This window comes from Homarus americanus, unplaced genomic scaffold (genome assembly GCF_018991925.1).
Source record: "Homarus americanus isolate GMGI-L3 unplaced genomic scaffold, GMGI_Hamer_2.0 scaffold32583, whole genome shotgun sequence".
In the NCBI taxonomy this organism is placed as follows: domain Eukaryota; kingdom Metazoa; phylum Arthropoda; class Malacostraca; order Decapoda; family Nephropidae; genus Homarus; species Homarus americanus.
The window spans coordinates 8,926,034-8,954,015 of NW_024713129.1; the positions used below are offsets into that span (position 1 = coordinate 8,926,034).

At 40.4% G+C, this 27,982-nt stretch overlaps 1 protein-coding gene across 1 annotated transcript; it reads right to left on the minus strand.

The window, feature by feature from the left end:
- Window positions 1–1,054: 1,054 nt before the first annotated feature.
- LOC121866578 (DNA-directed RNA polymerase II subunit RPB1-like) lies at window positions 1,055–22,581 on the minus strand. The gene is made up of 7 exons (XM_042366353.1): window positions 22,547–22,581; window positions 17,641–17,747; window positions 15,732–15,872; window positions 13,272–13,421; window positions 11,266–12,277; window positions 9,066–9,223; window positions 1,055–4,721 (listed from the first exon to the last, which is right to left on the minus strand). Exons 1-7 carry the CDS (start codon window positions 22,578–22,580, stop codon window positions 4,533–4,535), a joined length of 1,791 nt encoding a protein of 596 aa, XP_042222287.1. The 5' UTR covers window position 22,581; the 3' UTR covers window positions 1,055–4,532.
- Between the last annotated feature and the right edge of the window lie 5,401 nt (window positions 22,582–27,982).

Consider the following 27,982-nt stretch of genomic DNA (forward strand, 5'->3'; position numbering starts at 1 on the left):
TTTAGTCTTCTCACCTGCATAGTGCTGCATGAGGGATAATCCGGATGAGGACTCCTACAGCAGCACAGCCTTCCTAGAGGTCTCCCACACACACACACACATCTATACCACACGACAACTATGTGGGAACTGCTTCTATGCTGCTGTACCAAACCAGATCCGGGAGTCAGGCGTTCACGAGCTGGGTAACGACAGCCTAGTACTTGGGTAGTTCAGGCAGGGGTAAAAACCAACGTCAAGTCACAGGTTACGGTGTGTTTTGTTTAACTCGGATCTGCCTTTCAGGAACATCTAATAATACTTGGGGGTGCAGTATGTCGTACGGTAAAATTTATTAATAACAGCAGGCATTACCTACTGTATATTAACACACAATGAGGTACTAAAAATGGGAAGTCCACTGGATTCCATAGTCGTCTGGGTCCTGTTTAATATACACTATTAAGGACGTGGGTTAGGAAAAGTTAATTCAGCTCTGGGTTGAGAAAAATAGTTGTAAACACACATCTTCCGGTCACGCAGTATACGTCCTGTGACCTGTTCAACTAGAAGGATTCCCTGAGCTTCTCACCTAGTCGTTCTCACCTTCACTAGTCAATACGTAACACTGTTTCTCACCTGGCTACTCAGTACTAACCCCCCCACCCAGCATGCACGCATATTAACCTAGGCCGTTGCCCTATTATTAAGACAAAATTCTCATATTTTCCTTTAATCATGTTTGGTTTATCTTGAACTACCCATCTGCACATGTACGATGATCAAATTAGTCGTAAAGAAAGTTTTAGTTTAAATGATTTTTATCAATACCATCTCTATCAATTTAAAGTTATTTATGACTATTGTATTTACTAACATTACTCGCTTACAGGACTTATTTGTTCAAGTGCAATAATTTATTATATCATCTGGTACATTCATCTAAATCTCAACTAATAACTATTTACATATATTAAAGAGAAGTCACTCCTATGGCTGACAGTGAGAGTAAATTTGGTCTAAGGGAAGTGGTGGTTCATCAGTACGAGGTTGTTGAAGGATAATAAAACACTGGTTCACTAATGATCATTTTATTCACTTAACATTTGCTCCCATGTGTAATATTTGACGTAAATTCTCAAAATATGGAGACAAAAATATGGTCGCGGAGAGTTGGGGTGTACCAGCCATATATTGTATGTATGTGTGGGAATTGTTCAAGTAAAGTGTATAAATTTTTATTTTAAGATAGTGAAGAACCGACTCGGGTCCAAAGAAGTGTTCATATAAAATAAATAAATTATAGAAATTGAAGGGTAATACTTGAGAGCGATCTGGCCTTAGCAGCCACCTGACGGAATTTCTCCATTGAAAACAAAATTTTTCTTACCTCGAGAAACAAAAAAAAAAAAAATAAATAAAATAGAGCGTTTTGTGAAATACTGGCTTTTGATGTATGAAATGGGTGGAGGAAGACCTGCCTTGTCACCGGCGCCAGAAATGAATTTATTATATTTTAGAAGAGCAAAATAAGTAATGTAATATTTTAGGTTGGTTAGGTTAAGTTAGGTCAGGCAGGATAATTTTATTCGTTTTATGAACGAAATGTTACATTGTAAGAATATGTGTTACTTGCTACAGAATGTTTGATTTGGGCACCACTGGCGCCAATAATTTAAATCACTTAAAATGCTTTCGTGCCAGTTCAGGAAAGATTTATTTTATTTCGTTGTGTCGGACGAAAGAAAGTGAGGCATCTATTTGATCACTCTTCTGTAAAAAAATAAAATAAAAATCATCTTCAGGAGAAAGAACAAAAAAAATGTCTGAAAGATATCATCGGCCGACTTGAAAAATTTACAAATAGGTGGAGGCCGGAGCTGAGGTGCAGAGTAACGTCAAGAATCGTCGGAGTGATGTGACGTAAAACGCTTTACTCTGTTTCTCGCGGTAAGAAAGCGTGTATCTTCTATGGAGAAATTTCGTCTGGTAACTGTTAAGGCCGGACCACTTTCATCAAGTATTACTAATTGGAGTTGCTATAGTGTAGAATAAATATAATTTATAAACTTATGGATAATTCATATAGTTAGAGAACTTAAAAGATTCTAATATGAAATAAATAATAACAGGTAATTATGAAGATAAATAGGAATATTATCATAGATTAAATAATTTTAACAAGAGTCAACAGTACTTTAAAATTTACAATAAATTAATTATCAATTCAGGTCGTCAGGAATAAAAGTATGAGCTATGACATTCTGATTTTTGCCAGTCAGAAAATTATGGTACATTTGAGGCAAAATTACTTAGATAATTAAATGCATAGAAATTCATCTTATTATAACACAAGATTCATTCCATATTACACAAGATCAACGAGTTAGTCATGATGCACATTCCATGAAACAAAGTTATATAAGTTAGCACGACACTGTGGTTGGGTGTAAAGAAGACGTTATAGCGTACCTATGAGCTGGTAAATTAGTGCCGTTCCAACTATAAATAACTTTACATATGCAAAACTTAAGGTGTTCTGAGGTACACTCGCCAACACTTGAACGTTTGTACACTGTTCTTGTTTTAACTTCCAGGGTTCACAGTTGGCATAACTGATTCTTACGCCCATAAATACTATAATAATTTTCTTTACACACACCCAACAAAACGTACTGTGCTTACACTGAACCTCTTATGTGACTCTTCATGAAAGTTTTAATTTGGGGGTTATCGATATTTTTAATTTTGTGCATAAGCCAACACGTCTCGTGTAGTACAAAATTTAGTCTAAGCATTTTATTTTCTAAGTATATGAAGTCACGTGATACAGACAAGTACACCGTCTTACTGTATCTATTTTCCCTAGTATTGTGTTATACACTGCAGCTCACAGGCTCAAGAAAACTGACCAAATACACAGATATTGATGAGGCGTTCACGCACACCTACCTATACAGCACAATATATTTATATATATATATATGAAATTGTTTACTATATACAAGTAATATTATTTAAACCTACACCTTCATTGCGCCCACATTCATGAGGGAGGGTAGACTCAAGAAGAATACCAGGAAAAGAAGCTTAGATTTAGCTAAGTCATCTATCGAAAGTACGACAAGTCGATCACGGATTCAGGAGTTAAAATAGCAAAAACTTGTCGTTTATTGCATTTACCCAAGATGGTAATGAACTAAACACTATACCATAATGAGTGCGGAAGAGACACACAGAAAACCTTAGTGATTATTAATCACTTATAAAAAAATCGAAGAATAAAGATCTAAGCCCCAGAACCAAAAATAAATAAGAACAAGAATATACCAGACAAGATTCAGAGGCAACACAACTGAGCTACGATACTGAGCTTCTGTTGTTGACCGACAGATTAAGAAATTACACACCATTTCCTATAGTGGTAACAGCGAGACAAGGTGTGAGAAGCACCCCACCAGGACAAGCCAAGGAGGAGTAAAAGCGTTTTATTTATACAAAAATTTTTTTGGGCAGCCAGGATCCTGGTGGTCTGTTACCTGGCGAGATTCTGCTTAACAAATAAGTTCGAACTCGGGTCCTAAAATATTAAACTTCATTGACCCTAAATATATGTAGATTGTTCATACCCTGAAAGTTATTCTTTAAGGTAAAGGCTACAGGTGTTCTAATGAAGCAGGTGTATACACGATAAAGCTTCAGAGTGAAAGGAATGATACTGACACTCGGGCCTCGATATGAAGAACTTCATAAAATATCACAAGTTCAATGTTCTTCCAGCGTGTTCAGCCTCAGGTCCTGACTATCTCCCCACACAAGACCTCCATCATCTACACGAACTCGTGAAAGAGAATTTGCAGATGTCAGGCTATCGCCCAAGGAAGACTAAAGAAAGGTTCGTGCTTAACAAAAGACTCTCTTCTACCACTTTCAAGCTTGATGACTCGACGAAATCAATCCAAGCGCCTTGAGGCCAACATTTACTCATAAAATTAATTATTTGACTCCCAGAGAAAGAAAAATCGGGTTTTTCTCTGCCAATCGTAGAGGGTCGTGAACGCTCGAGACCTGACTAGCACCGTTGCTAAGACATCCTACATCTAGGCACGTATGTATGGCAAACTTTTTTGGATATCTAAAATATTTCTTTTTTTTAGTATTACTTACATTGATGTGGATTTATATATAAATGACTGAGACGTGGCAGGAAGCCTTTGGGTGTCAATACTATGGAGGATTTTAATATGGAAGATTCCTAGAATTACACACTCGGATTGATCGAAACACCATCCTACATCTTTATATACAAATGTAAAAAAATAGATACTTCATATATTTACATGAAACTATAATTATCACTCCATGTACACAATGAATAATACACAAGTAACTTAGGTTACATTCCCTGTAGTCTCACTCACTACCGAATTCTAATTACTGAATGATGAAGCACAGTGCACGTTTGGGAACACGAAACTCTATCGTAATTGAGTAAAAAAATACAAAATATGTAAAAGTATATATATTTTTAAGTCTAGTTTAAAATTTGCTTATTATTTCCGGGAGTATTTGTCTGTGTCTGGTAGCTCGTAGATGAGGGCGTTGAGGGAGTAGAACCTAGAGGCGTGGTCGCAGGAGAAGTTGTACCACCAGTCACACACGAAGTATTGCTGGTTGAAGACCGTCCCGTTGGGACAGAGGAACGCGTCTTGACGTCCGTCCTCCTGGCAGATGTGGAACGTCTGTTGGAGGGAACGTGGAGTGAGGAGAGGTAAAAAACAAAAGAATACCAGGAAATACATTGCAGGAATGACTGATAATTAAGAAGATTACACTTATGAGAAAGAGAAGGTAAAGATGGAATATGAGGACGTGTAAAGAGAGAACAAGGAATGAAGAAAGGAATTAAGTATGAAGACATAAGCTAGTGAAAGACTTATGGGAGAATAAAGATGTATGGTAACGTATAGGAATGAAGCCTAAAGCCAATATGAAAAGGTTTTTGGTTTTATGTCGGTGAATTAGGTAAATATTATGAGGACTTACTGAGAGAAGGGAATACGAACAACAGAAAACGATGGAAATGAGAGAGAGAACGTAAGTAACCATGATATACTTGGCAGTATATATAACTGCTCAACTGAAAAACTTGTATTTTCTAAACCCTAGAATTTAAAATACATATTTTGGGGGGTGAATGTGAAGGAAATGCGACAGACCTTAAATGATGTGGTTGAAATTAAAAAAAAAAAAAACAGTTATAATTAAGCGACCGGCAGATGATATTTACCTTATTTACCTAATAGTCACGCCAACAAAAGGTAGCCACACTGAGTTAAGAGGATCAGTGGCCTGTGACGGATCTGTCCAGTACTCTTGAGTCTTGTGAAGGTTTATTTTCAAGCCCAGTATTGTTCTCTACTCCACAGCGTACTTCCTTATAGTCGTCCTGCGTGACATCTTGGCGAGTTTCAAGTTGTGACCCTTTGTGTTGGTGGTGGGTGACATCATGAAGAAATGACCCGGGTTCGTGTTTTCCATTCCTTTCAAGATTTTTAATGTCAATGAGATCTGCCCTATTGTGTCTTGTCTGAAGAGTTGTTAGTCCTAAGGCCCTCAGTCTACTGGACTAATCAAGATAATATAATTCAGGAATCATCTTATAGTCGCTCTGTGTTGCACCTTCTCTGGGACATATGAGAGACGTATAAAGTGGAAGGAGCATTTTCTTGTCTTTGTATTTGAAGGTACAACTTATAATTCCTTAATCTGGGTTGGATTTTTTTCACTGCTACTCCCACTTGCTGTGCTGCCTTCAGTGTCGTATCTATCACAACACATAGATATTTTTCCTTATGAACAGCAGATTCGCGTTATGACAACCTCGGGCCTCGGCCACTTTATTATCAAGTCCCCCGCCTTTTTGTTTTTAACTTGATAAAGAAGAAAGAAATTTCCAGGTTTAAATATAGACTCGTTATAAGGTGAATGAAAAACTTGATTACACAAATATTCAAATAATTAAACGTAAGATCACCATAACACAGACACTATATTTGTAACTAAAATTTCTCTGTCTTATAATTTGAAAAAAAAAATGTACAGTTAAAAGTTGCTCATTCGCACTTTCATAACAGCAAACTGAGATATTCCATCATAGAAGTCAGTCACGCCTGTGAGATCGCTTCTATGGACATAATGGTGAGGCAGTTCACCTTGTCTTGGTACAGTGTAGCTCGCCCTTCATTCTTCACTAATTTCATGTTTGAGAAGCTACGTTCTGCTTCACTCACTCTGAGATGCAGTGACGGGAAAATTCTTACGGCAATAATGACATCAGGAAAAGTTGAGTCTAAATTCTGAACCCTTATGAACCTAAACATTGATACTGGTGAATCCATCCTCTCTTTCAGCCGGATCATGAAGTTATAAAAAAATTCAAATTCATCAACAGAATCAGAATCAAAATCCTAATATTTTGATGGGAAATGAATGATTATAGTTTGTAAATGCTCTTTGTTTTGGTCTAAGAAACATCTTATAAATGCAGAATCATCAGCTATCTCTCTATAATAAAGCTTCTTTACGTTGTTACTGTTCAAGAGATGTCAGCAGCTTATCTTTAAAGACTGTAAAGGTTTTCACTCTGAAAATCTGACACGGGGAGTCGGTAAATGATTCGTCTGGTGATGTACTCTCATCAAAACATCTCTCACGTTTCTGTTCATTTTGATAACACTGGCTTATGCGTGACATTGTATTCTTTGCAAAATCTTCGACCCGATCTAATTTCCTAAACAGTGTTCAAATGAACTCTTCCAAGAATTCCAGCAATGATGTGGCTGTCAATAATTTCACATTTTCCTTTTGCAGAGTAAGGTTCACTTTTTGAAAGAGAATAAGTATTCGACTCATATTTCTGCCGGTAACCCTGTTTCATGCTTTTCAAGGACAACAATTAATCCGTTTAATTCTCACCTAATACATTCAGACGCATATTCAGTCGCTACAAACTCTTTCAGGTTTTTGTATATATTTTTGTAGTTCAATCACAGTGCTTTTGTAGATTCGCCATGGCACGACCATTGTGTGTGCTGTTGACAAGTTCTTTTAAGTTAATATCCTGTTATTTTCATTTGGAGTGCAACCCTTTGTCATGATAGCCCAACTGTGTGTTACTCTTGCAGAAAATGCATAAAGTTTGTTCAGCAACCCCATCAAAAAAAAAAATTATATATATATATATATATATATATATATATATATATATATATATATATATATATATATATATATATATATATATATATATATATATATATATATATATACACGATAAACTTGTGTTTTCTTCCTTGTGGTTATATATATATATATATATATATATATATATATATATATATATATATATATATATATATATATATATATATATATATGTTTGTAAGCTACAGCTAACACTGTGTGCCCCAGCCAGGTTTAGTGATCATGCAGCTCAGGGTCATAATCGATGAGATTATTTACATCTTTGATTTTGGGGGGAAACCTTAATATCTACCCGACATATCAACAGTATCCAGGAAAGTGTTATTACCATGATAGTTGTGATTAGGGTTGTTGTATCCTACGTGCAGTCTTACAATTTGTAAAGTTAAAAATCACTTGCCAGTGTTGCGACCATTTGAACAGCTCGTACAGATCTTTTTGCATGGTTGACATCATCTGGTTTGCTACCTTCCTAAATGTCTTCGTGTAGTCCGCAAACTTGACATTGTGGCTTGATATATCTTCATCGATGTCGTTAATGTAGAATTGTAGATTATACACAAGGTGGGTCTCCAAGTACCTCACAAAGAACCTTCTTCCATTCTGAATGTAGTCTGTTTATGACCACAAGGTTAGTAATTACACTATTCCAACAACATTTAAATTATTTTGAGAGATAAAACTCTCGAGTTAAGTAGGTGGGACTTTGGCAAAGTACTTAGACAAATACATGAACTATACAACACATCCACTGGTAAACCTTAGTCCTCGTCGTCTGTTACCGCTTCAAGGAAAGTGAGGAGGTTTGTCAGGCAGGATTTTCTCTTTATGAAACAGTGTTGTGATGTTTAGATAAGACTGTGCTCCGTCAGGTGCTGGATGATAGCGTCCCTCAGAATTTTCTCAGAGTGTTTGCATATATGTGATATGTTAGGATGATTGGCCTGTAGTTTTGTGCTGCACATTTTCTTTCTCGCATACTGAGGTGACATTAGCTGATTTCCAGTCCCTAGGCGCTTTTCCTTAATCCAGAAATTTCCTAAAAACGAGTCTTAGTGGAGTGCAAATCTGTCTTGCCACCTCCTTTATCCCTTGTAATAGTTAAACCCCTTCCTTCATATGCACCAGCTACTGAATGTGTTATCGTGATGTAAACATGAAGAACACTCACCAAGTCACCGGGAACAAGAAGTAATGAACTTTGTCGTGTCAATGTGATCATGGAAGTAATGAAAATTAATTAAGGCTTTTCTTGGCTTTCTTAGGCTATCTTTGGTTGAATCGACTTCTTGTTTACCATTATTTATATACCTACAGTATTTATATACACCCTGAACAAATGATAACTTTTATGACGTTTTACTATCTATCTATCGAAATATTTTTACAACAGAACTTGCTGCAAGTTATTTTTCACGTTTTAAAAACCTGGCCATAGCTTAACAAACTCTACTGGAGATTAATAACCATATATTTATCACAAGAATACTTAATACCTGCAAGACTTAATTACTCATATACAAGAAATAGCTCTACTGCTGCACACTGTTCCCCGCCTGCTACTATTACAACAAAACAATTTACGTTAAGACAAATTCAGTATCCCACTTATTACAAACACTTGTTCTCCGGCAAGACCCAACCTAAGTCCTACTATTTCAACCCAGAAGGACAATGACTTATTATAATACTGACCTGGCACTGTGGCACTGATCTTCCCTTTCTGGCACCAGATCACTAACCCGGCATTAACCTTTCCTCGCACTATATCACTGGTCTGATACTGTAGCACTGACCTTCCCGAGAACTATATCACTGACCTGACACTGGGCGTCGACGTCGGCGTAGAGGCCTGGATGCTGCTGGGCTTCGCAAGTGAAGGTTGTATCTGGCACTGAGGCGTAGACGGGGTAGTCGACGCCAGCCTCCCCGGGGATGGCATCCTCGTCGTACTCCACTGGCACGTAGATGTTTTGGTCTGCCGGGAGGGGCAAGATTAGCTGGAGGGGTCACAGGCAAATGGGAGGGGGGAGAGGAGGCAACAGGAGGGGTCATGGTCAACAGGAGTGACCATGGCCTAGGAGGGGTGGAGAAGGTCACCTGGAAGGATTGCGGTTAAAGTAAAGGGGGTTAAGAATTCATAGGAAGGGGTGACGGTTTGTGGGTCAAGAGGATGGGTTATAGTCAGTAACAGAGTACTGTAATACGGTTAACAGCATGGGTCAGCTTCAAGCTAATTTGGGTTACAATAACACACACACACACACACACACACACACACACACACATGTAGGTGTATAGTGTACATAAGAACATAAGAAAATAAGGAGTCTGCAATAGGCCGGTTAGCCTGTGCATGGCAGCTCCTGTCGAGAGTTACTACCACTCTCTATCATCCATGAATCTATCTAGCCTCCTTTGAAACTTTCCAGAGTTCCCACACTTACTACAAAGTTGCTAAGCTTGTTCCACTCGTCCACCACCCTATTTGTGAACCAGTTTCTTCCTATCTCCCTCCTAAACCTATACTTATCCAACTTGAATCCGTTGCTCCGAGTCCTATCCTGCTCGGATATTATAAGAACTTTATCTATATCCCCTTTATTGATTCCTTTCACCCACTTAAATACTTCTATCATATCTCCCCGCACTCTTCGTCTTTCTAGGGAACGCAAGTTAAGTTTCTTTAACCTATCCTGATATAGAAGGTTTCTAAGTCCCGGAATCATTTTTGTCATTCTTCGCTGCACCGACTCTAGTGAATTTATATCCATTCTATAATTGGGGCACCAGAACTGGACCGCATAATCGCGGTGCGGCCTGACTAGCGCAAGATATAGTTGCAATAAGACCTCTGCACTCTTGTTACTTACACTTCTAGATATAAAACCCAATACTCTGTTTGCCTTATTTCGAACATTAACGCACTGTTTTCTAGGCCGTAGGTCCGGGCTTACAAGTACCCCTAAGTCTCTTTCACAAGTCGACTTCTCTAGGTTGATGTTGTTAAGGCTGTATACATTATAAGTATTTGTTCTTCCAATATTATGTATGAAGTCTTAATCATTTTTTCTTTATCAGATCGCCTTCTAAGTCCTCTCTCATGTTTGAAAATAATACACAAACAAACAAGTTTATAGAAATATTTTAGAATTACAAATATTTAATTCATATCCCAAAGCTCTGAGACCTATAGTATGGTGAGTTATAAGGCGTTTGTATTAACCTGCTCGGGTCACCTGAAGGTTAGGTTAGGATAGGTTAGGCTAGATTAGGTTAGGTTAGGTTAGGTTAGGTTAGGTTAGGTTAGGTTAGGTGTGGTTAGGTTAGCGTGGTTATTCTTTAGGTGAAATAAGCTGGTGGTGGAGATTCTTCAGGTTGGCTATTTGTTCAATATGGTGACCGGTCAGTAAACTTGATGTCTATATTCCTTATTCTTCTTTCGAAAGCAAGATGTGTCCACATCAGTTTTGTTGTCATTGGATGAGGTAGAACTAATAAATGAGTCCTGAGTCTTCACAGATTATTCATTCACTGTCACTATCTTCCATAATGTAACTCTTAATTTCTACCGGGAGCCAAATAAAATGGTCTGGTGGTAGCCAGAATAAAATGTCAAGTGCGTAACACGCGGTGAAAGGGTTAATAGACCTCCTCTCTCTCAGTACTTAAAGACTTCCTTGTTGTAAATATTTCAGAGTTTCTAATCATCAACATTCACCAGATGCTTAAACTACACATATTTTTTAATTTGCCCCATTATGTTGTCTTTAGTTCCTTTAACATATTATGTTCCCATTGCTTTATACTCTGACCACAATGTACCTCAATAAAATAATTTAACATCCATAAAGAAGAGTTGGAAGAAGTAGTGTACCCTTCATGCTGACGTCTTAGACATTCTACACTTAATATCCTCCCCAACACTAAGGCTGTCTGTCTCTTCTTACTTCTATGAATAATAAGAAACAAAATATTAGTAAACTTCTGCAGCAGTATGAGACAACGGGTGATCCATACCGGACTGTACGAAGTCAGGCTGTGCTGGTGCTGTGACGGTGGTGGTGGAGGGACCCCTCACGTGGTACAGGGAGGAGGGTGCACGGTACGCCTTGGTGGACGTGCGGTACACTGGCGACGCCTGCCTGTTTTTCCCTGTAGAGCTCAAGTACTGTCGGCGGGGAGTTGAGTTCGCTGACGGCCTTCTCCTGCTGTAGCTTCTGCTTGTGGTGGTGGTGACAGCCACGGTAGGAGGCGTGGGCGTGCGGTAAGCGGTCGTAGGTGCTGGTGTGGGTCTCTGGACATCGTCCTTTTCCACGACACTCAGGCGGGAGGACTCGAACTTAGGTCTTCTGGAGATGAGTCTGACGGTGGCAGGTCTGGTGGTGGAGGCGTGGGTAGGAGTATGGGTTGGGGCGAGGGAGGGAGCACGGGAGGACACTCGGGCAGGGACTTGGGTAGGGGTGCGGGAGGTGTGACGGGAGGAACCATGAGGGGTGTAGTTGACCCGGTTCCGTGAAGTGGTGGGGACGCGGGTGGGGACGGTGGAAGGTCGGGGGGTAGGGATGGGCGTGTATGCTGGTCTAAGCTTGACGAATTTGTTAGGGATGGCTGTAGTGAGGGTGGGAGGGGCGGGGGTGGTGGGAGGTGGGAGAGACACTCGGCGGGAGGGAGTAGGAGGAGGAGCGGGCGTAGTGCGACGTGGAACATAGGTGGTGGAGCGGGCCGGACCTCGAACGGAAGGGTTTGAGGTACGTGTGGGCGGGTGTGAGGCACCTGTGGATGGGCGTGGGGCACGTGTGGGTAGGGTTACAATGCTTGTGGGTGGGCTTGGAGTACGTGTGGACGGTCGTGGGGCACGTGAGGGAAGTCTTGGAGCGCGTGTGGGAATAGTTGGGGCTTGAGTGGGTGAGCTGGGGGCTCGCGTGGGCGTGCTGGGGGCGCGAGTACGTATGGGGCCGATGAGAGCGAGGGCGGTAGGCATTTTCTCCCCGAAGGAGTGAGAGGTGAGGGGCCTCAGACTCTGCAGTGCCTGTGGGAGTATGGATATATTAGATATAAATAAATAAATTATTTTTATATACAGTGTGTTCCGTAAACACCTTCCATAAGCCAAGGGAGTATTCCTGAAGCATAAATAAAAATAAATGACTAAATTACCAAATTGTCAATTCTCAACAGTTCGGAGTTACATCACATGGCAGGTTTGGTGGGAATGTGATGAAACCTACTGTATATGGGGTGTAGATCCACTGTTGCTAGTGACGTTTATCAACAATAATAATGCCATATGATTTGTGCTGGTATTAACATTTAGAACAAATGTTCAGAGTTCTGCTCCGAACTGTTGAGAATTGACAATTGGGTCATTTAGTCATTTATTTTTATTTATGCTTCAGGAATACTCCCTTGGCTTATGAAAGGTGTTTACGGAACACACTGTGTGTGTGTATATATATATATATATATATATATATATATATATATATATATATATATATATATATATATATATATATATATATATATATATATATATATATATATATATATATATATATATAAGCACTCACACGAATATTGTTATTTATTTCAGAAGCTACCAAACAGCAAATTTTAAATGACACAGGGATGCGGGTGGAGGGTGACCGCTGTAGGTAAGACCATCCGTCACTGTCTATTTTTCTCTGTTTCCTCGGCTTTCTCTCTTGGACACACCCCTTCTTTCTATGAAACATTACTCCCCCCTATCCTTCACATACTAACATACGGGGTTCCCTCTCTCCCACACACACACACTTCCTTGAAATAAATGTACAGTATATATATCAGGTGCCCTCAAGAGAGCTCAGGTTCTCAATTGGCTCAGCTATGTTAATATCGTTATTATTATAAACTCTGTATCTGTAATTTTCGAGCTAAATAAACACTACCAATATCACACACACACACACACACACACACACACACACACACACACACACACACACACACACACACACACCTCTTGCCTATGTGTCACTTACCTGGTTCTCGCTCTCTCTGTCCAGCTCAGGTAGGTCGCCATGACCAAGATCTTCGTCAGACTGTTCCACGGACCCTGGCAGCGGCGTGTGGTCGTCGATGTAGTAGTAGGAATCAGTCAGGTAGGAAGGCCCAGGTGGCTTCGTCACTGGCTGTAGGAAAAAATATTGGTTAGATTAGATCAAATGAATTTAGACCAGGTGAGTTTAGATCAGGCGAGTTTAGATCAGGCAAGTTTAGACCAGGTGAGTTTAGATCAGGCGAGTTTAGACCAGTTGAGTTTAGACCAGGTGAGTTTAGATCAGGCGAGTTTAGACCAGGTGAGTTTAGATCAGGCGAGTTTAGATCAGGCGAGTTTAGATCAGATGAGTTTAGATCAGGTGAGTTTAAATCAGGTGAGTTTAGACCAGGTGAGTTTAAACCAGGTGAGTTTAGACCAGGTGAGTTTAGATCAGGCAAGTTTAGACCAGGTGAGTTTAGACCAGGTGAGTTTAGATCAGGCGAGTTTAGACCAGGTGAGTTTAGATCAGGTGAGTTCAGACCAGGTGAGTTTAGACCAGGTGAGTTTAGCCAGGCGAGCTTAGATCGGGTGAGTTTAGACCAGGCGAATTTGGATCAGGTGAGTTTAGACCAGGTGAGTTTAGATCAGGCGAGCTTAGATCAGGTGAGTTTAGACCAGGTGAGTTTAGACCAGGTGAGTTTAGACCAGGTGAGTTTAGACCAGGCGAGCTTAGATCAGGTGAGTTTAGACCAGGTGAGTTTAGACTAGTTGAGTTTAGACCAGGTGAGTTTAGATCAGGTGAGTTTAGATCAGGAGAGTTTAGATCAGGCGTGTTTAGACCAGGCGAGTTTAGACCAGGCAAGTTTAGACCAGGAGAGTTTAGATCAGGCGAGTTTAGACCAGGTGAGTTTAGATCAGGCGAGTTAAGATCAGGCGAGTTTAGACCAGGTGAGTTTAGATCAGGTGAGTTTAGGTCAGGTGAGTTTAGATCAGTTGAGTTTAAATTAGGTGAGTTTAGATAAGTTGAGTTTAAATTAGGTGAGTTTTGGCCAGGTGATTTTAGATCAGGCGAGCTTAGGCCAGGCGAGTTTAGACCAGGCAAGTTTAGACCAGGCGAATTTAGACCAGGCGAGTTTAGACCAGGCAAGTTTAGACCAGGCGAGTTTAGACCAGGCAAGTTTAGACCAGGCGAGTTTAGACTAGGCGAGTTTAGACCCGGCGAGTTTAGACCAGTCGAGTCTAGACCAGGCGAGTTTAGACCCATGGAGCTAAGATTAAGTGAATTTAAACCTCACGAGTTTAGGCCAGGTTTTACAAGCGAGATCAGATAAAAAAATAGGTTAATGTAGACCAGAGAGTTCAGGAACCCAACCCAGATGAGCTGAGAGCAGATTGTGTACCGTGGCGGAATGGCTATCATACTAGGATGAAAATCTGGTGGTCCCGGGTACTCCAGTAAAGCTACAGTATTTATCTTCCCTGACTAGCATCGTAAGTTAGTAGTACTATTAATACATACAGATAGTTCCACCAGACTGTCATATAGTTCATACACACTAACATAAAGAGGAGAAAATATATATGTACGGCATTTTCTTAACCTGTTTGTAATGCATGACGTGACGCCCAGAGCCACAAGTTGATGCTGTATGTTGACTACCTTAACTTAGGCTGAAGGTATGCGTAACGCCAGTAGAACTTGGGTGACGCCGTGGGGTGAGTATCTCAACCTGACGCCAGACCTACATAGCTTTCTCTATGGTTTGAGTGTGCTGTTTGAGCTGTTCACTGTAACTCGTGCCTTTTCGTGTACATTCACTATGTGCCTGTAATTATCTGGTACCTGGTATGTAAATAGTTTAAGATTCAGTGAACCATAAAGGAAATACGTCACGGGTAATAAATTTGTGATCCGGTAAGTATACTACGTCACCGACTGGTGGGGAGAATTATAAGTAATCAACGTATTAACTGAAGTTACCGACTGTTTATACTGTAAGAGATAAGGTGATGTAAGTACTGTAGCTTAGAATGATCTACCATCGTCTTGACTGGACTGTTTTCCCACCTACATAACTAAGCATTACTTAATATAGTGTACATACATGATGTGTAACTGACGATACGACAAGTCACCGTATTATCATCGTTCTGAGTTACATGGTTTACACAGACACGTCATCCATAAAGTGTGATATGATTCGTCGTAAGGTGAGGCATCATCTTGTGACCGAGGCTGCTCAACTATAACAGCTGACACAGGCAAGTCACCGTAACAGACGAGCGACACTTTTAGTAAAATGTAAATAAAAAAGGTTACCCATAATGCCGACAAACTACACTGTACTCGTATTTACCTAATTTAATCTGAAAGAAAAATAAAACTTGTAATCAGCATCATGACCTACCGTCCTAAAGGTACCAGCAGGGTTCTGAGGAGAATAGCGCGAGGAGGACTTACCTCGAGGGCGACGTGACTGATGACACCGTCAAGATTGATGGGTAGACGGTCAGTGGTGGTGGTGGGCTTGGTGGTGGTGACGGGCATGTCAACTTTCTGCACCCTACCCTTCCCGCTACCGCCCAGTTTGATGCCGAAGTCCTATGGAGAGCAGAAGGGTGAGTTTGGACTGTATTGTAACTGAAGACACTCCTAATTGCTAATAATTTGGGATGTATCGGAACCAAACTTTTAAGTTCCATCTGGAACCAGAATTCACCAAAATTAAAAAAAAAAAAAAATAAGCGGAACAGTTTATTCGTGACCACCATCTTTCTTCCACCATTATTATTTGCACCAGACCTAAAAGGGAATCCGAATCGAATTGAATCATGATTTTACTGATTCATGATAAAATCGTTTAGAGTGGATTCAGTGGGTTTAAAACTGAATCATTACTGTATTATGAATCAGCGATCGTGCTTTCAGTTAAAAATTCCAATCCCTTTCACTTTTTGTATTAATGTTTTTGTACCTTAAAGAAATTATGCATGTTCATAAGTATATAAAATTCAAGGGCACTACAGACCGTTCTTTCTAAGTAATACATCGTGAAAAAAAAAAACTTCTATTGCTTTGATTTATTTTCTATTTTGTATTTCATATCTTCCCCTTTGTATCAAATTTTAAATCTTAGGAAAATTCCGATCAAATTACATAATGTATTCTGGTGCTTCTCTGTGATAAAGTTTGTAAGAAAGTTAGAAAGATATACCCTGCCTGTATTTCAAATTTAAATAAAGTTCCTGTTCTACCCGGAATTTGAACTTTGAACAAACTGGGATTCCGGCCGTAACTAAGTTCCTGTGCACCTCTATAAAAACCCTAAAATAAACATTATCACAGTAACCTGCACGATACACAAGTTAAAGTTATTTTTCAGCAAAATGACCAAATATTAATTTTCCATTTACAAAGAGACTACACACTTAAAACTATTAGGTTATATGGGGTAGATGATGATAACTAAACGAAACAATATATAGCAGGACTCAGACATTAGGCCACATACACAGGTTACATAGCAGGTCTCAGACATTAGGCCACATACACAGGTTACATAGCAGGTCTCAGACATTAGGCCACATACACAGGTTACATAGCAGGTCTCAGACATTAGGCCACATACACAGGTTACATAGCAGGTCTCAGACATTAGGCCACATACACAGGTTACATAGCAGGTTACATAGCAGGTCTCAGACATTAGGCCACATACACAGGTTACATAGCAGGTCTCAGACATTAGGCCACATACACAGGTTACATAGCAGGTCTCAGACATTAGGCCACATACACAGGTTACATAGCAGGTCTCAGACATACACAGGTTACATAGCAGGTCTCAGACATTACACAGGTTACATAGCAGGTTACATAGCAGGTCTCAGACATTAGGCCACATACACAGGTTACATAGCAGGTCTCAGACATTAGGCCACATACACAGGTTACATAGCAGGTCTCAGACATTAGGCCACATACACAGGTTACATAGCAGGTCTCAGACATTAGGCCACATACACAGGTTACATAGCAGGTCTCAGACATTAGGCCACATACACAGGTTACATAGCAGGTCTCAGACATTAGGCCACATACACAGGTTACATAGCAGGTCTCAGACATTAGGCCACATACACAGGTTACATAGCAGGTCTCAGACATTAGGCCACATACACAGGTTACATAGCAGGTCTCAGACATTAAGCCACATACACAGGTTACATAGCAAGTCTCAGACATTAGGCCACATACACAGGTTACATAGCAGGTCTCAGACATTAGGCCACATACACAGGTTACATAACAACAACCAAAACACAAAACAAAATAAAAGAAGAATTTAGTAAAAATAGCCAGTTCTCACCTTGAAGTCTCCAGGCAGGATTGGGAAGTAGACGGGGGTCTTCTCAGTAGCAACACCAGGAGGACCCTCGTCACCAATGATCAATCCAGACACCACACCCATCGCCCCTGCAAGAACAGGTCACCTCAGGTCATTGAGAGAATCACTGTATAAAGCCAACACACACACACACACACACACACACACACACACTACTACTACTACGACTACTACTACTACTACTACTACTACCTTGCTGTCGCTCGGAATCGAGTATGACGATCATCCAGCTATGATACAATAATATGAGTTATTAAAGATGTCATCTTCGTTGGTGAACTCTAAGGTTACTAGAGAGGACGATACGGGACCGGTAGGGTCGTCCACATATGTGGCACGTGTGGAGGGCTACATCTAGTGCGGGAGGGGCAGCAGAAGCGTCTTTCCGGCGTTGGCGCTTGTCTGCCTCGGTATGCAGTCAGGCTATCTCGTGTGGTGCCTCTCCAAACGTTACGATGTACGATGTGGAGTGATCGTCTCCCGGGTGATGGGGTCGATTTGGCACTTTTTCAGGTTTTTCTTAAGACTATCCTTATACCTTTTCACTTGCACGCCAGCATTACATTTACTATGCATTAGGTGACTGTAAAGTAGATACTTTGGCAGTCAACTGTCGTCGATGCGGGTAACATGGCCAGTCCAATGTAGTTCATGGATAATGGTAGCCAGCGATGCTCCTACAGTTGGTGTCAGTGAGAATACTGGCGTATATTCTCTTGTCTACCCAGCGAACTCGGAGGATGGAGCGTAGAATACATTGGTGAAAGTTTTCGTGTGCCTTGAGGTGCCTCCTGTATGTGACCTATGTCTCGCTACCAATCATTATTTTAATTGTCCCTAAAAGGTTCTATCTTCACACAGTCGAGGACGTAGTGTTTAAGTATGTGGCCATATGTTTGACCACACACTTTACATTTAGTCTTGTTCACATCTGCTTGAGGAACATACTACCAGAGGTACTTATATCCTAACCTTAGTCTAGCGGTTACAACATCTTTTAATCTAGTGATCTTGTTACTTGCTCCATATACATGTTTCACTTGATACATCTCATCATGGTAACCTATGGATCGACTAGTGCCTGCTTGCACTTGTCTACTTGCGTCAAATTCATCAATAAGCTCCTTCCTAATTACAGTTTTAAGGGTTGTTTTTGACAGACCCAGATTGTATTCAACAGTGTCTTTGTTAGACGTGAGTTTGGCGAGGGCATCAACTCTGTTATGTTCTTTGAGGCCTATGTGAGAGGGGATCCACAACAGTTTGATCTTGATACCCCGGTCAACAAGACACGCACATTTGTGTCTGGCTTCAGAGACAAGCTCGTGAAAACTTGAGTTGAGGGTGACAAGTGCAAGTAGTGAGGATAGAGAGTCAGTGATGATGAGACTGTCAGTAACAGTGGTTTCAATGAATTTGATAGCTGTGAGTATGGCAACTAATTCAGTTTGTAGAGTGGATACCCAGTTGTTAATTCTAACTTTTTTTTCAATTGTATTACCGTTAGGTTGAGTCACAACGATAGCACTTCCAGCCCTCCCACAAGGGGTGTTAAGAGACCCATCAATGTATATGGCCTGTGTGATATTATCATCAGTCTGTAGGGTGTGTATGTGTTCAAGAGCTCTCACTTTGGCAGTGTTGAAGATAAATAATTTTATAATTAATTTTTTTAGGCGGATATGTCGGTATTGTGATATCGAAGGGAACTGTCCGTCAGGGTGGAAAGAAGCGCTGTTTTTGTCTCAACTTTGTACAGATAGTCTAGTCCAAACTTCTTCATATGTGTAGCTGTAGTTTGGATCCATTTAGATTCACCAGTCCCATGGTTCATACATTCAAGCAATTTTAAGGAAACAATGTCGTCTTATGTTGTAAAGACCCTTCATCTGGCACTGGTACGAGTAAGGAAGGCAGCCGAGAAAATGGAAAAGACAGTTGGTGTCAGTACACATCCTATTTTTACCACCGTTTGGATGGGGAAAACTAAAACTGGGTGCTATTAGGCGGGACACTGCCGTTCAGGCCATCGTGGATTTGCCTCACAATGGCAATGAATTTTGGTGTGCAACCAAAATGGCCGAGGGTCCGCCAGAGGGCTTCCCTGTTGACCGAGTCGAAGGCCTTGGTTAGGTCGATGAAGGCCATATACAGGTCATGACGCTGTACTCTGCACTTTTCCTGTATTTGGTGGGCAGGAAAGATCAGGTCAGTGGTGCCACGTGATGGTCTAAAGCCACATTGAGATTCTGGGAGGAAGCTTTCCACCTCAGGAAGAAATCTGTTTAGGACGACTCGGGCGATATTCTTGCCAGCTACGGACAGCAGCGAAATCCCACAGTAGTTGCCACAGTCTGGCGGGTCGCTCTTGTTTCTATAAATATTGACAATAGAGGCGTATTTGAGAGCTTGGAGGATTTCCTCCTTTTTCCATATATTCTCCAGGAGAGAGTGGAGACAGCTGATAAGCAGAGGTATTCCTGCTTTATACACCTCGGCTGGGATTCCATCAGGCCCTGAGGCTTTGTTATTTTTCATCTGTTTGATGGCAGTAGCTAACTCATCCAGGGATGGAGGATAGCTGAGGTGGGTCAGCTCTGGATGCTGAGGGACCTGCTGGGTAGTCAGGACATCCACATCAGTGTTTCGGTTGAGCAGCGAATGGTAATGCTCTTTCTAATGCTGAAGAATGCCTTCTTCGTCTTTAAATAGGGAGTTACCTTCTGATGAATGGAGGTGGGCTGCGCCATGAGTGATTGGCCCATAAAATGTTTTAGTGGAACTGAAAAATTCGCGCATCTTGTGATGAGATGGAAGTATTTGAGTTTCACATGCATTATTTCTAAACCAGTCGTTCTTTAGATTGCAAAGTTAGCGCTGGGCCACAGCTTTCTTATTGCGGTATCGAATTTGGTCCAAGACTGAGGGTTGTTCTGCCAGTCAGTTAAAGCAGCACGTTTATCATCGATGAGTGCATTGATTTCCGGTTCACTTTCATCAAACTAGATCTGGTGTTTTCTTTCGATGTGGCCGAGGGTCTCTCTACAGGTTTTTGTCATTACACCGTCGAGAATACTCAGTTCGGCACTGGAATTTGGGTTGTTCACTGTCGAGTTGTTTATCAGCCCATATTCGAGCTGTTCTCTGAAAGCATGTGCTACCTGTGGATCCTCCAGACACTTAGTGTTAAAACCTCTTCTGGAGGCTTGCTGCCTTTGCCGTTTTGGAGCGACATGAAGTGAGTGCTTGGCTCTGACGTGACGATGATCAGTGTCGCAGTGGTCTCAGTCACGCATAGCTCGAGTGATGAGGACATCTCGGCGACCTCTTTCTCTGACATTTATGTAGTCAATGAGATGCCAGTGTTTGGATCGTGGGTGTTGCCACATACCCTTGAACTTGTCAGCCTGCCTAGACAAGGTATTGGTGACCGTGAGGTTGTGTGTAGCACACATGCTGAGGAGGAGTAGGTCGTTGGAATTACACTTGCATTTCTCTCTATGGTACCCTGTCAAATGTTAGCATCTCTGCCAACTCTGGCATTGAAGTCACCAAGGAACACAACCTTATCTTCTCTGGGGTTAGAGGTTAGCACTCTGCCAAGGTCAGCGTAAAAGCCTCCTTTACGCCATCCTCTGTATCCAGTGTTGGGACGTATGTACTGGTGAAGAAGGCATGACATGAGTGATTCCGTGGGACTTGGAGCGTCATGAGGCGCTCGCTGATCTCAACAGGCATTTCAGTTAGCATATGTAAGATGCATTACCAGATGGCAAAGCCAACTCCAAAAATGCAATTTCTCTCTACAGCAGGCTTACCCTTCCCCCAAAAGGTATAGCCCTGACCCCAGTTCTGTGAGTCAACCCTCGTCTGGATAGCCGAGACTCACTAATGGCTGCTATGTCGATGTTATACCTAGCCAGCTCTTTTGCCACAAGGGCAGTTCTTCTTTCAACATGATCATTTGTGCCAGTATCCAGAAGGGTCCTGACATTCCTTGCAGCAACCATACGAGGTTGTGTAGTATGTTGTTGCATTGATCTGTGATTATGATTGTGTTTTCGAACGCACAAGGATGACCTTACTGGGTACGGTTGCCCAGTCAGGTTGGTTCTTTAGACAGGTTATGTTTAGGGCACTTTTTCTAGCCTTCTTCCACTGTGGGTTGAGCATAGTGGCTTCTCATAAGGGCTGCTCAGTCGCACAGACAGGACCAGATTGCACTTCTGCTTAGATCCCAGTGCATAAATGACCATCTTATCTGTGCCGCCCATGTGCAGAGTTGTGACTAGAGACTCCAGGCAGTCATCTCTGCCTGTCCCCGTCACCACTCGTTCGTCCCCATAGTACTTTTGGGAATGTAAGGGTTTTGATGATGATGAGAAAAATGATGAGCTGAATGATGGCTGTGCGTGAGTTGATTTATGTGGTGAGGCAGGAACGCAGGCTGCAACCACACATCTTGGCTATCCCTTTTCCTGATCCAGTGGCACAATTGTTGCAACGACTGGGAAGAGGGAGAGTTGGAATGGACTACTGATAGCCTAGTTTGTCGGGTTTGGCCTTAGTAGCCTGTCCATCAGGCATTGCCTTCGTCCGCCTGTGTAGTCGTTGGGTTCCCTTGTTGGTAACCTCTTCTGCATATACCGCTGCTGGGGTTTTGTTGGAGCTCTGTAAGCATGTCTGCCTGATGCGGTGCTCCACAGAATATTTTTCGTTTGGGGTTTACTCCCGGAGCCTTATAACTACCAAGGTTAATCCATAAGGCACACACACACACACACACATACACACACACACACACACACACACACACACACACACACACACACACACACACACACACACACACACACACACATCTTACCTAACAGCAGTAAACACGTCGTCGGGGAAAACATCATTCCGTCCTACAAGAAAAAGAAAAAAGAAACAATGTTAATTACAAGAAAATACAAACTTATATGTTTATCATACGTCAACAACTGTCACAGTAACGCCCCGAATGTCTATCTCTACCACCACCTCAGTTTTGATTGACATTTTTATTTTCGAGAGTTTGAATGTTAGTCGCGTCAAAATAAAAGCAGCGTGGTGTACTGTAAGTGTTTATTAGAGTTAACTAGACACACTACAGAGGCATTGCTACATAACTTATTGTCATATCATACCATTATAACTGCTAACACAATATATATTCAGAACATAATAGGCCCATATGAATTAACTTGCTCTAATATAACTTAATTCAGTATAATTTTTACATTATAATTAATTTTTACGACCAATTATCCTCTGAACATTGTTTTCTTTGTTTACTGTATTCAGCACCAGTCGACATCTTGTTCATAACTTCTCTGCAATAAAACATAGTACACGTATTACTACAGTGATCAGGTACAGTATTGCTGCGTGACAAATACTTTTAAGCACAACTTCAATTGAACTTTCAACGTCCAAAGAATTCCTTTAAACTTGGAGTTTGCCGTCAACAGGACAGCCTCGCCGTGTCGAGCAGTATCAAGTACACTTAACTAGCAAGTAAGTTGAAGAATAAATAATTATTTGATAGAAAATATTGCGAAAATTATAATTAAAAGAATAAAATGGTTTGAACAATTTTGAAATTCATTATATAGATAGATAGATAGATAGATAGATAGATAGATATTCAGTGAAGTCATCATACAGGTTCACACAGGAATTTACGATCAACGAAAAATGTTAAATAGGAAATGATTCAATACCAGACGAACTTACTTGGTTAGTCTAGGTAAAATTCTACTGACTAAGAAAGGAGTTATTTTAATTTTATCTACCGAAAAACCTAATGAGTTCTTTACCTAAATTTACCTCCGACCCAGTTCCCGCCACAACAATAATGTATGCGTTCCAGTTACAGTAAACGCTCGCTTTGAAGATATCCGAGCTTCTCTGATATTATCTTTATAACAACAGTTGATTTACCACAAGCCTGGTCAATAGATCTTGTAACAGGATATTGAGATATTGAGTCATTGATTATAATTATGAAAGTGGAGCTAAATTTTACAACTGCCCAGACTCATCACATATAATTAGACTTATCACCACTCTATCAATTTAGAGGTCGAATGTATATAATTAATAAATTTTCTTAAATTAAATATATAATACGACGTACCGAGTTCATGTCAGACTAAGACATAAAATAACTGTTATATCAATGCAATATATAATTCAACATGTTAATCCTGTAAAGTTTGAGATAAGCAGTTCACGACCGCAACTGTAAAGGTTTCTGGTGAAATGTATTATAGAACACCTGCCAGTTCACCGTCCGTAGGAGGTGTAACTCTGACATTATCAGGGAATTCGTTTCATGAGTTCAATATGAAATTATGAGGACAACTTTCACGGAGCAAGGATATATTTTACTCTCCTTTTTCCGACGCAATCAGTAGACCAAAGATTCATCTAAATATTACCTATCTTATGGATAATATTAGTTACTCTGTTCCTTGGTTTAAGAGTTACGAACAATGTATACAGTATTTTTAAATTATCATTTCCCTATTTATCAGCTTACTAGACGTTTAGTCGGTTGGTCTGTTCATAGTTACTTTGCTATCAACTTTATTGTTCAGTGTTAGTACAAGAGTAAACTGGAGTATCCGAAGGAAACCTGTGATGTTTGGTTGGGTCACACTGGATGTAATGGTTGCCCCTCGTGTAACGAGGATGGCCGGCCCAAGGGCCACCTAGGCGTTAATTTGTTTAAGGTGTAGAAGCTGTCGCCAACACGACAACCACACCCTGAGTTAACGAGATGTATGACCCAGTGTCAAGGAATAGTCAGAGAAGACCGGACAACTGGCCAACTGGTCAACTGCACCGGTTAACCCAGTAGTAATTGGGAACCTGGATGTGTTTTGGGATTATATATCAGTTCTCGGATGCAAACCATAAACCATGGAGAAAATTTCAGAAAATACTTCACTTTGTAACTAAAGCAATATATTATACACACCTGCCTACTTCTAAGCTAATGTAGCAACGCATTTTTTTATATAGATATAGGACTTACAGGTACAGTATGTGTACACTCATGGGCGGCATATGGCGACATATCACGTATACCAACCAGAGTATGTCAGTGATGATGATTGATCCTGCATTTATACAATTTGGTAACTTATAAACAATACTACAAATTTTCGCGACAGAATCCTGATTATCATCTTAGTTACTCAACATGGTAACTTTTTTTTTTAAGTGAGAATTCAGTACACAAAAGAGAAACTACATGTAAAATAACTTTTTCTTGGATGGAGGCGGGAGACAGGCTGAAGGCACGCCAAGGACACACGAGCAGATCGATTATTCTTATCTGGGTTAAGTAAAATGGTTGTGAAGAATTTAAAATGTAATTTATTGGGTTACTTAAGAAGTCACTCCGATATACTGACCCAACACAGAGTCGCCTCCATATTAGTGTCTGACTCTAATAATGAAAACTATTATATCACTCTCCCCGGTGCACCAGCCCGTGAACCCTTAACAGTTTAGGAAGCACAACTGTTCTGATAAAAGGAAAATACACCATCAACTGTGGACAGGGACGTGGGTAAAACAGCATATCTAGATAGTCAACAATGTGTTCAAAGTTGTACATGGAAGTGAAAGTCAAAACAACGCTTACAGCTTTATAAACGAAAGCAAAAGCAGAATATACACAGAATTCTTGAGTAAGATCAATGTTTTTGTAATTCTTAAAAGATTCCCACTATTCTATAATGTAAGAAATGATTCGTCACAGTTAGTGGAGATAGTTAATAAGAATCTTTAACACTGTCCCCTCCACAACAGTATCCCCTCTAAACATAGGTCAGTTTTCTCTTATCATCCCACACGGTAAAAAAAAAAACCTTCTCCATTTGCACTTAACATATTCAAAACATCGTGTACAGATAACCTTAGAATCAGCTGGAATATCACTGTCTTAGCGTCGATACGTATGATACATGACGTACTGTATAAGGTACCGACGTACAGTATATAATGGCGTATCCAAACCAACACGTAAACACCATTAACTTTTTCTCATCTTGAAATATTTTTTATTTTCTGTTTCCCGTCTTATATTTTATTCCTGTCTACATTCTTCACTCAAATCTATCTATCTATCTATCTGGTTCCTGTTTATCTGTGTATGTTGTGTTTGTATGTGTGTATAGAAAAACTTAATATAGCGTGTTTATGTAGTCTGAATCAGTGTTAGGCCAACCGTTAACCCTTCAACAATGTTCAGAACTTTGCAGGCTTACACGTTCAAATTTAGTAGGACCCACACACACACACACACACACACACACACACACACACACACACACACTATCCATGAGTTACCCTTTTACACAACATCCATAATAAGTTGTAATAGATTCACTCTCGTTATAACAAAAATATACTGTATGTAACTTCTCAATAAATGAATAAAATCGTCACTCAGATGGCAGATAGATAGATAGATAGATAGATAGAGAGATAGCTAGATAGATAGATAGATAGATAGATAGATAGATAGATAGATAGATAGATAGACTCTTTGGCTCAATATTCGGAGTGGTTTATTAAATATTTGGGTCCATGCAGAAATAAATATACAGAAAAACATAAGAATGGAGGAAACTGCAACGGGCCTATTGGTCCATACTAGGCACCCCCGTTTACACCCAACCCTTATCGCTCATATATCAGGTCCAGCCAATATTTGAAGCTATCCAGCGTATTTGAGTTACTGTTGAAGTTCGGTAACTTGTTCCACTCGTCCACTACTCTATTTCCACACCAATGTTTAACTGTTTCGCTCCTAAATCTAAATTTGTCTAATTTTTAACCATTGCTACGAGTTCGCTCCTGGTTGGATAGTTTGAGTACCTTTGTTATATCACCTTTATTTAACCCCGACTTTCAGTTATACACCTCGATCAAATCGCACCTCACTCTACATCTCTCGAGGAAGTGCAAATTATGATGCTTTATCCTGTCTTTGTACTCAAGGTTCCTAATGCCCGGGATTAGCTTTGTCATCCTCCTATGAATGCTTTCTAGGGATTCTATATCCATTCTGTAGTAAGGTGACCAGAACCGAATCGCGTAATCCAAGTGAGGTGTCACAAACACAAGATATAGTTTTAGGATAACCTCGCTAATCTTGTTACTAACACTCCTTTGTATGAACCCAAGGACTCTGTTAGCCTTGTTTCTAGCAAATACGCTTTGTTGTCTTAGTTTAAAATTCCTACTTATCATTATTCCTAAATCTTTCTCGCAGACAGATTTCTATCATTTCTCTATAACATCGTTGTTCGTGTGATATCTTGTTTCTCTATTTACATCTCCTAGACTAAGGACTTTACATTTGTTCACATTAAATTTTATCTGCCAATTTTAAGACCATGCGAAATTTTTTTTAGATTTCCCTGTATCTTTCAGAGTCCTTGTCAGATTTAATTACACACCTTATTCTAGTGACGACAGCAAATTTACTTATGTTGCTGTCTACGCTTATATCTATGTCGTTTATGTATATACTAAGTAGTAATGGTCCAAGTACTGAGCCTTGGGGTACTCCACAAGTGACCTAATCCCAATCGGATTTAGTACCGTTTTTATTAGCCTCCACTTTGAGTATTAGTCTTTCGCGGGAGACTCTGTCGAAGGCTTTGCTTAAGTCGAGGTGTATTACATCATAATCGTGTCCGTCATCCACTGATTCGAAAACAACTGAAAAGAATTTTAATTGATTTGTCAGACATGAGCGCCCACTTGTGAAGTCATGTTGAGAATCATTGATCAACTTGTGCTTCTCGAAATGATTTCGAATAGGTTTTGAATTTATTTTTCCATCAATTTGCCTACAATTGATGTTAACCTGATTGGATGGCAGTTAGAGGATGGTGATCTGTCTCCCTTCTTGAAAATCGGTATCACACTCGCTATCACTAAATATTTCACTTTTATCTGACCACAAACTTTATTACCCAACATCCTTAAAACAACTAAACGACCATACAATATAGGTTACCTGCAATTCACGATGGCAGAAACAGTACCGCACTGCGCCGTATATCAACTAGACTGGCGCACGACACTTCTGCCATAAAAGGAATTAACCTCCCCATTTCCTCGTAGCCAGCTCAACCACACCTCGTAGAGTGAAGTGTTGTGGGTGTTCTTGATTTACTTTTGTTTGCGCATATCCATATATAGTTCAGAGACATTTTGTGGAAGTAAAACAGCCGCTACGATATTGGAACAT

What these genes read in the sequence shown, in the direction of transcription:
- LOC121866578 (XM_042366353.1), bottom strand. Translation starts at nt 22,580, where the DNA reads ATGTTTTCCCCGACGACGTGTTTACTGCTGTTAG. An exon ending in TCCTGCCTGGAGACTTCAAG is followed by an intron (nt 15,873 to 17,640) that starts GTGAGAACTGGC and finishes TGCTCTCCATAG; the next exon opens with GACTTCGGCATCAAACTGGG. An exon ending in ACAGAGAGAGCGAGAACCAG is followed by an intron (nt 12,278 to 13,271) that starts GTAAGTGACACA and finishes ATACTCCCACAG; the next exon opens with GCACTGCAGAGTCTGAGGCC.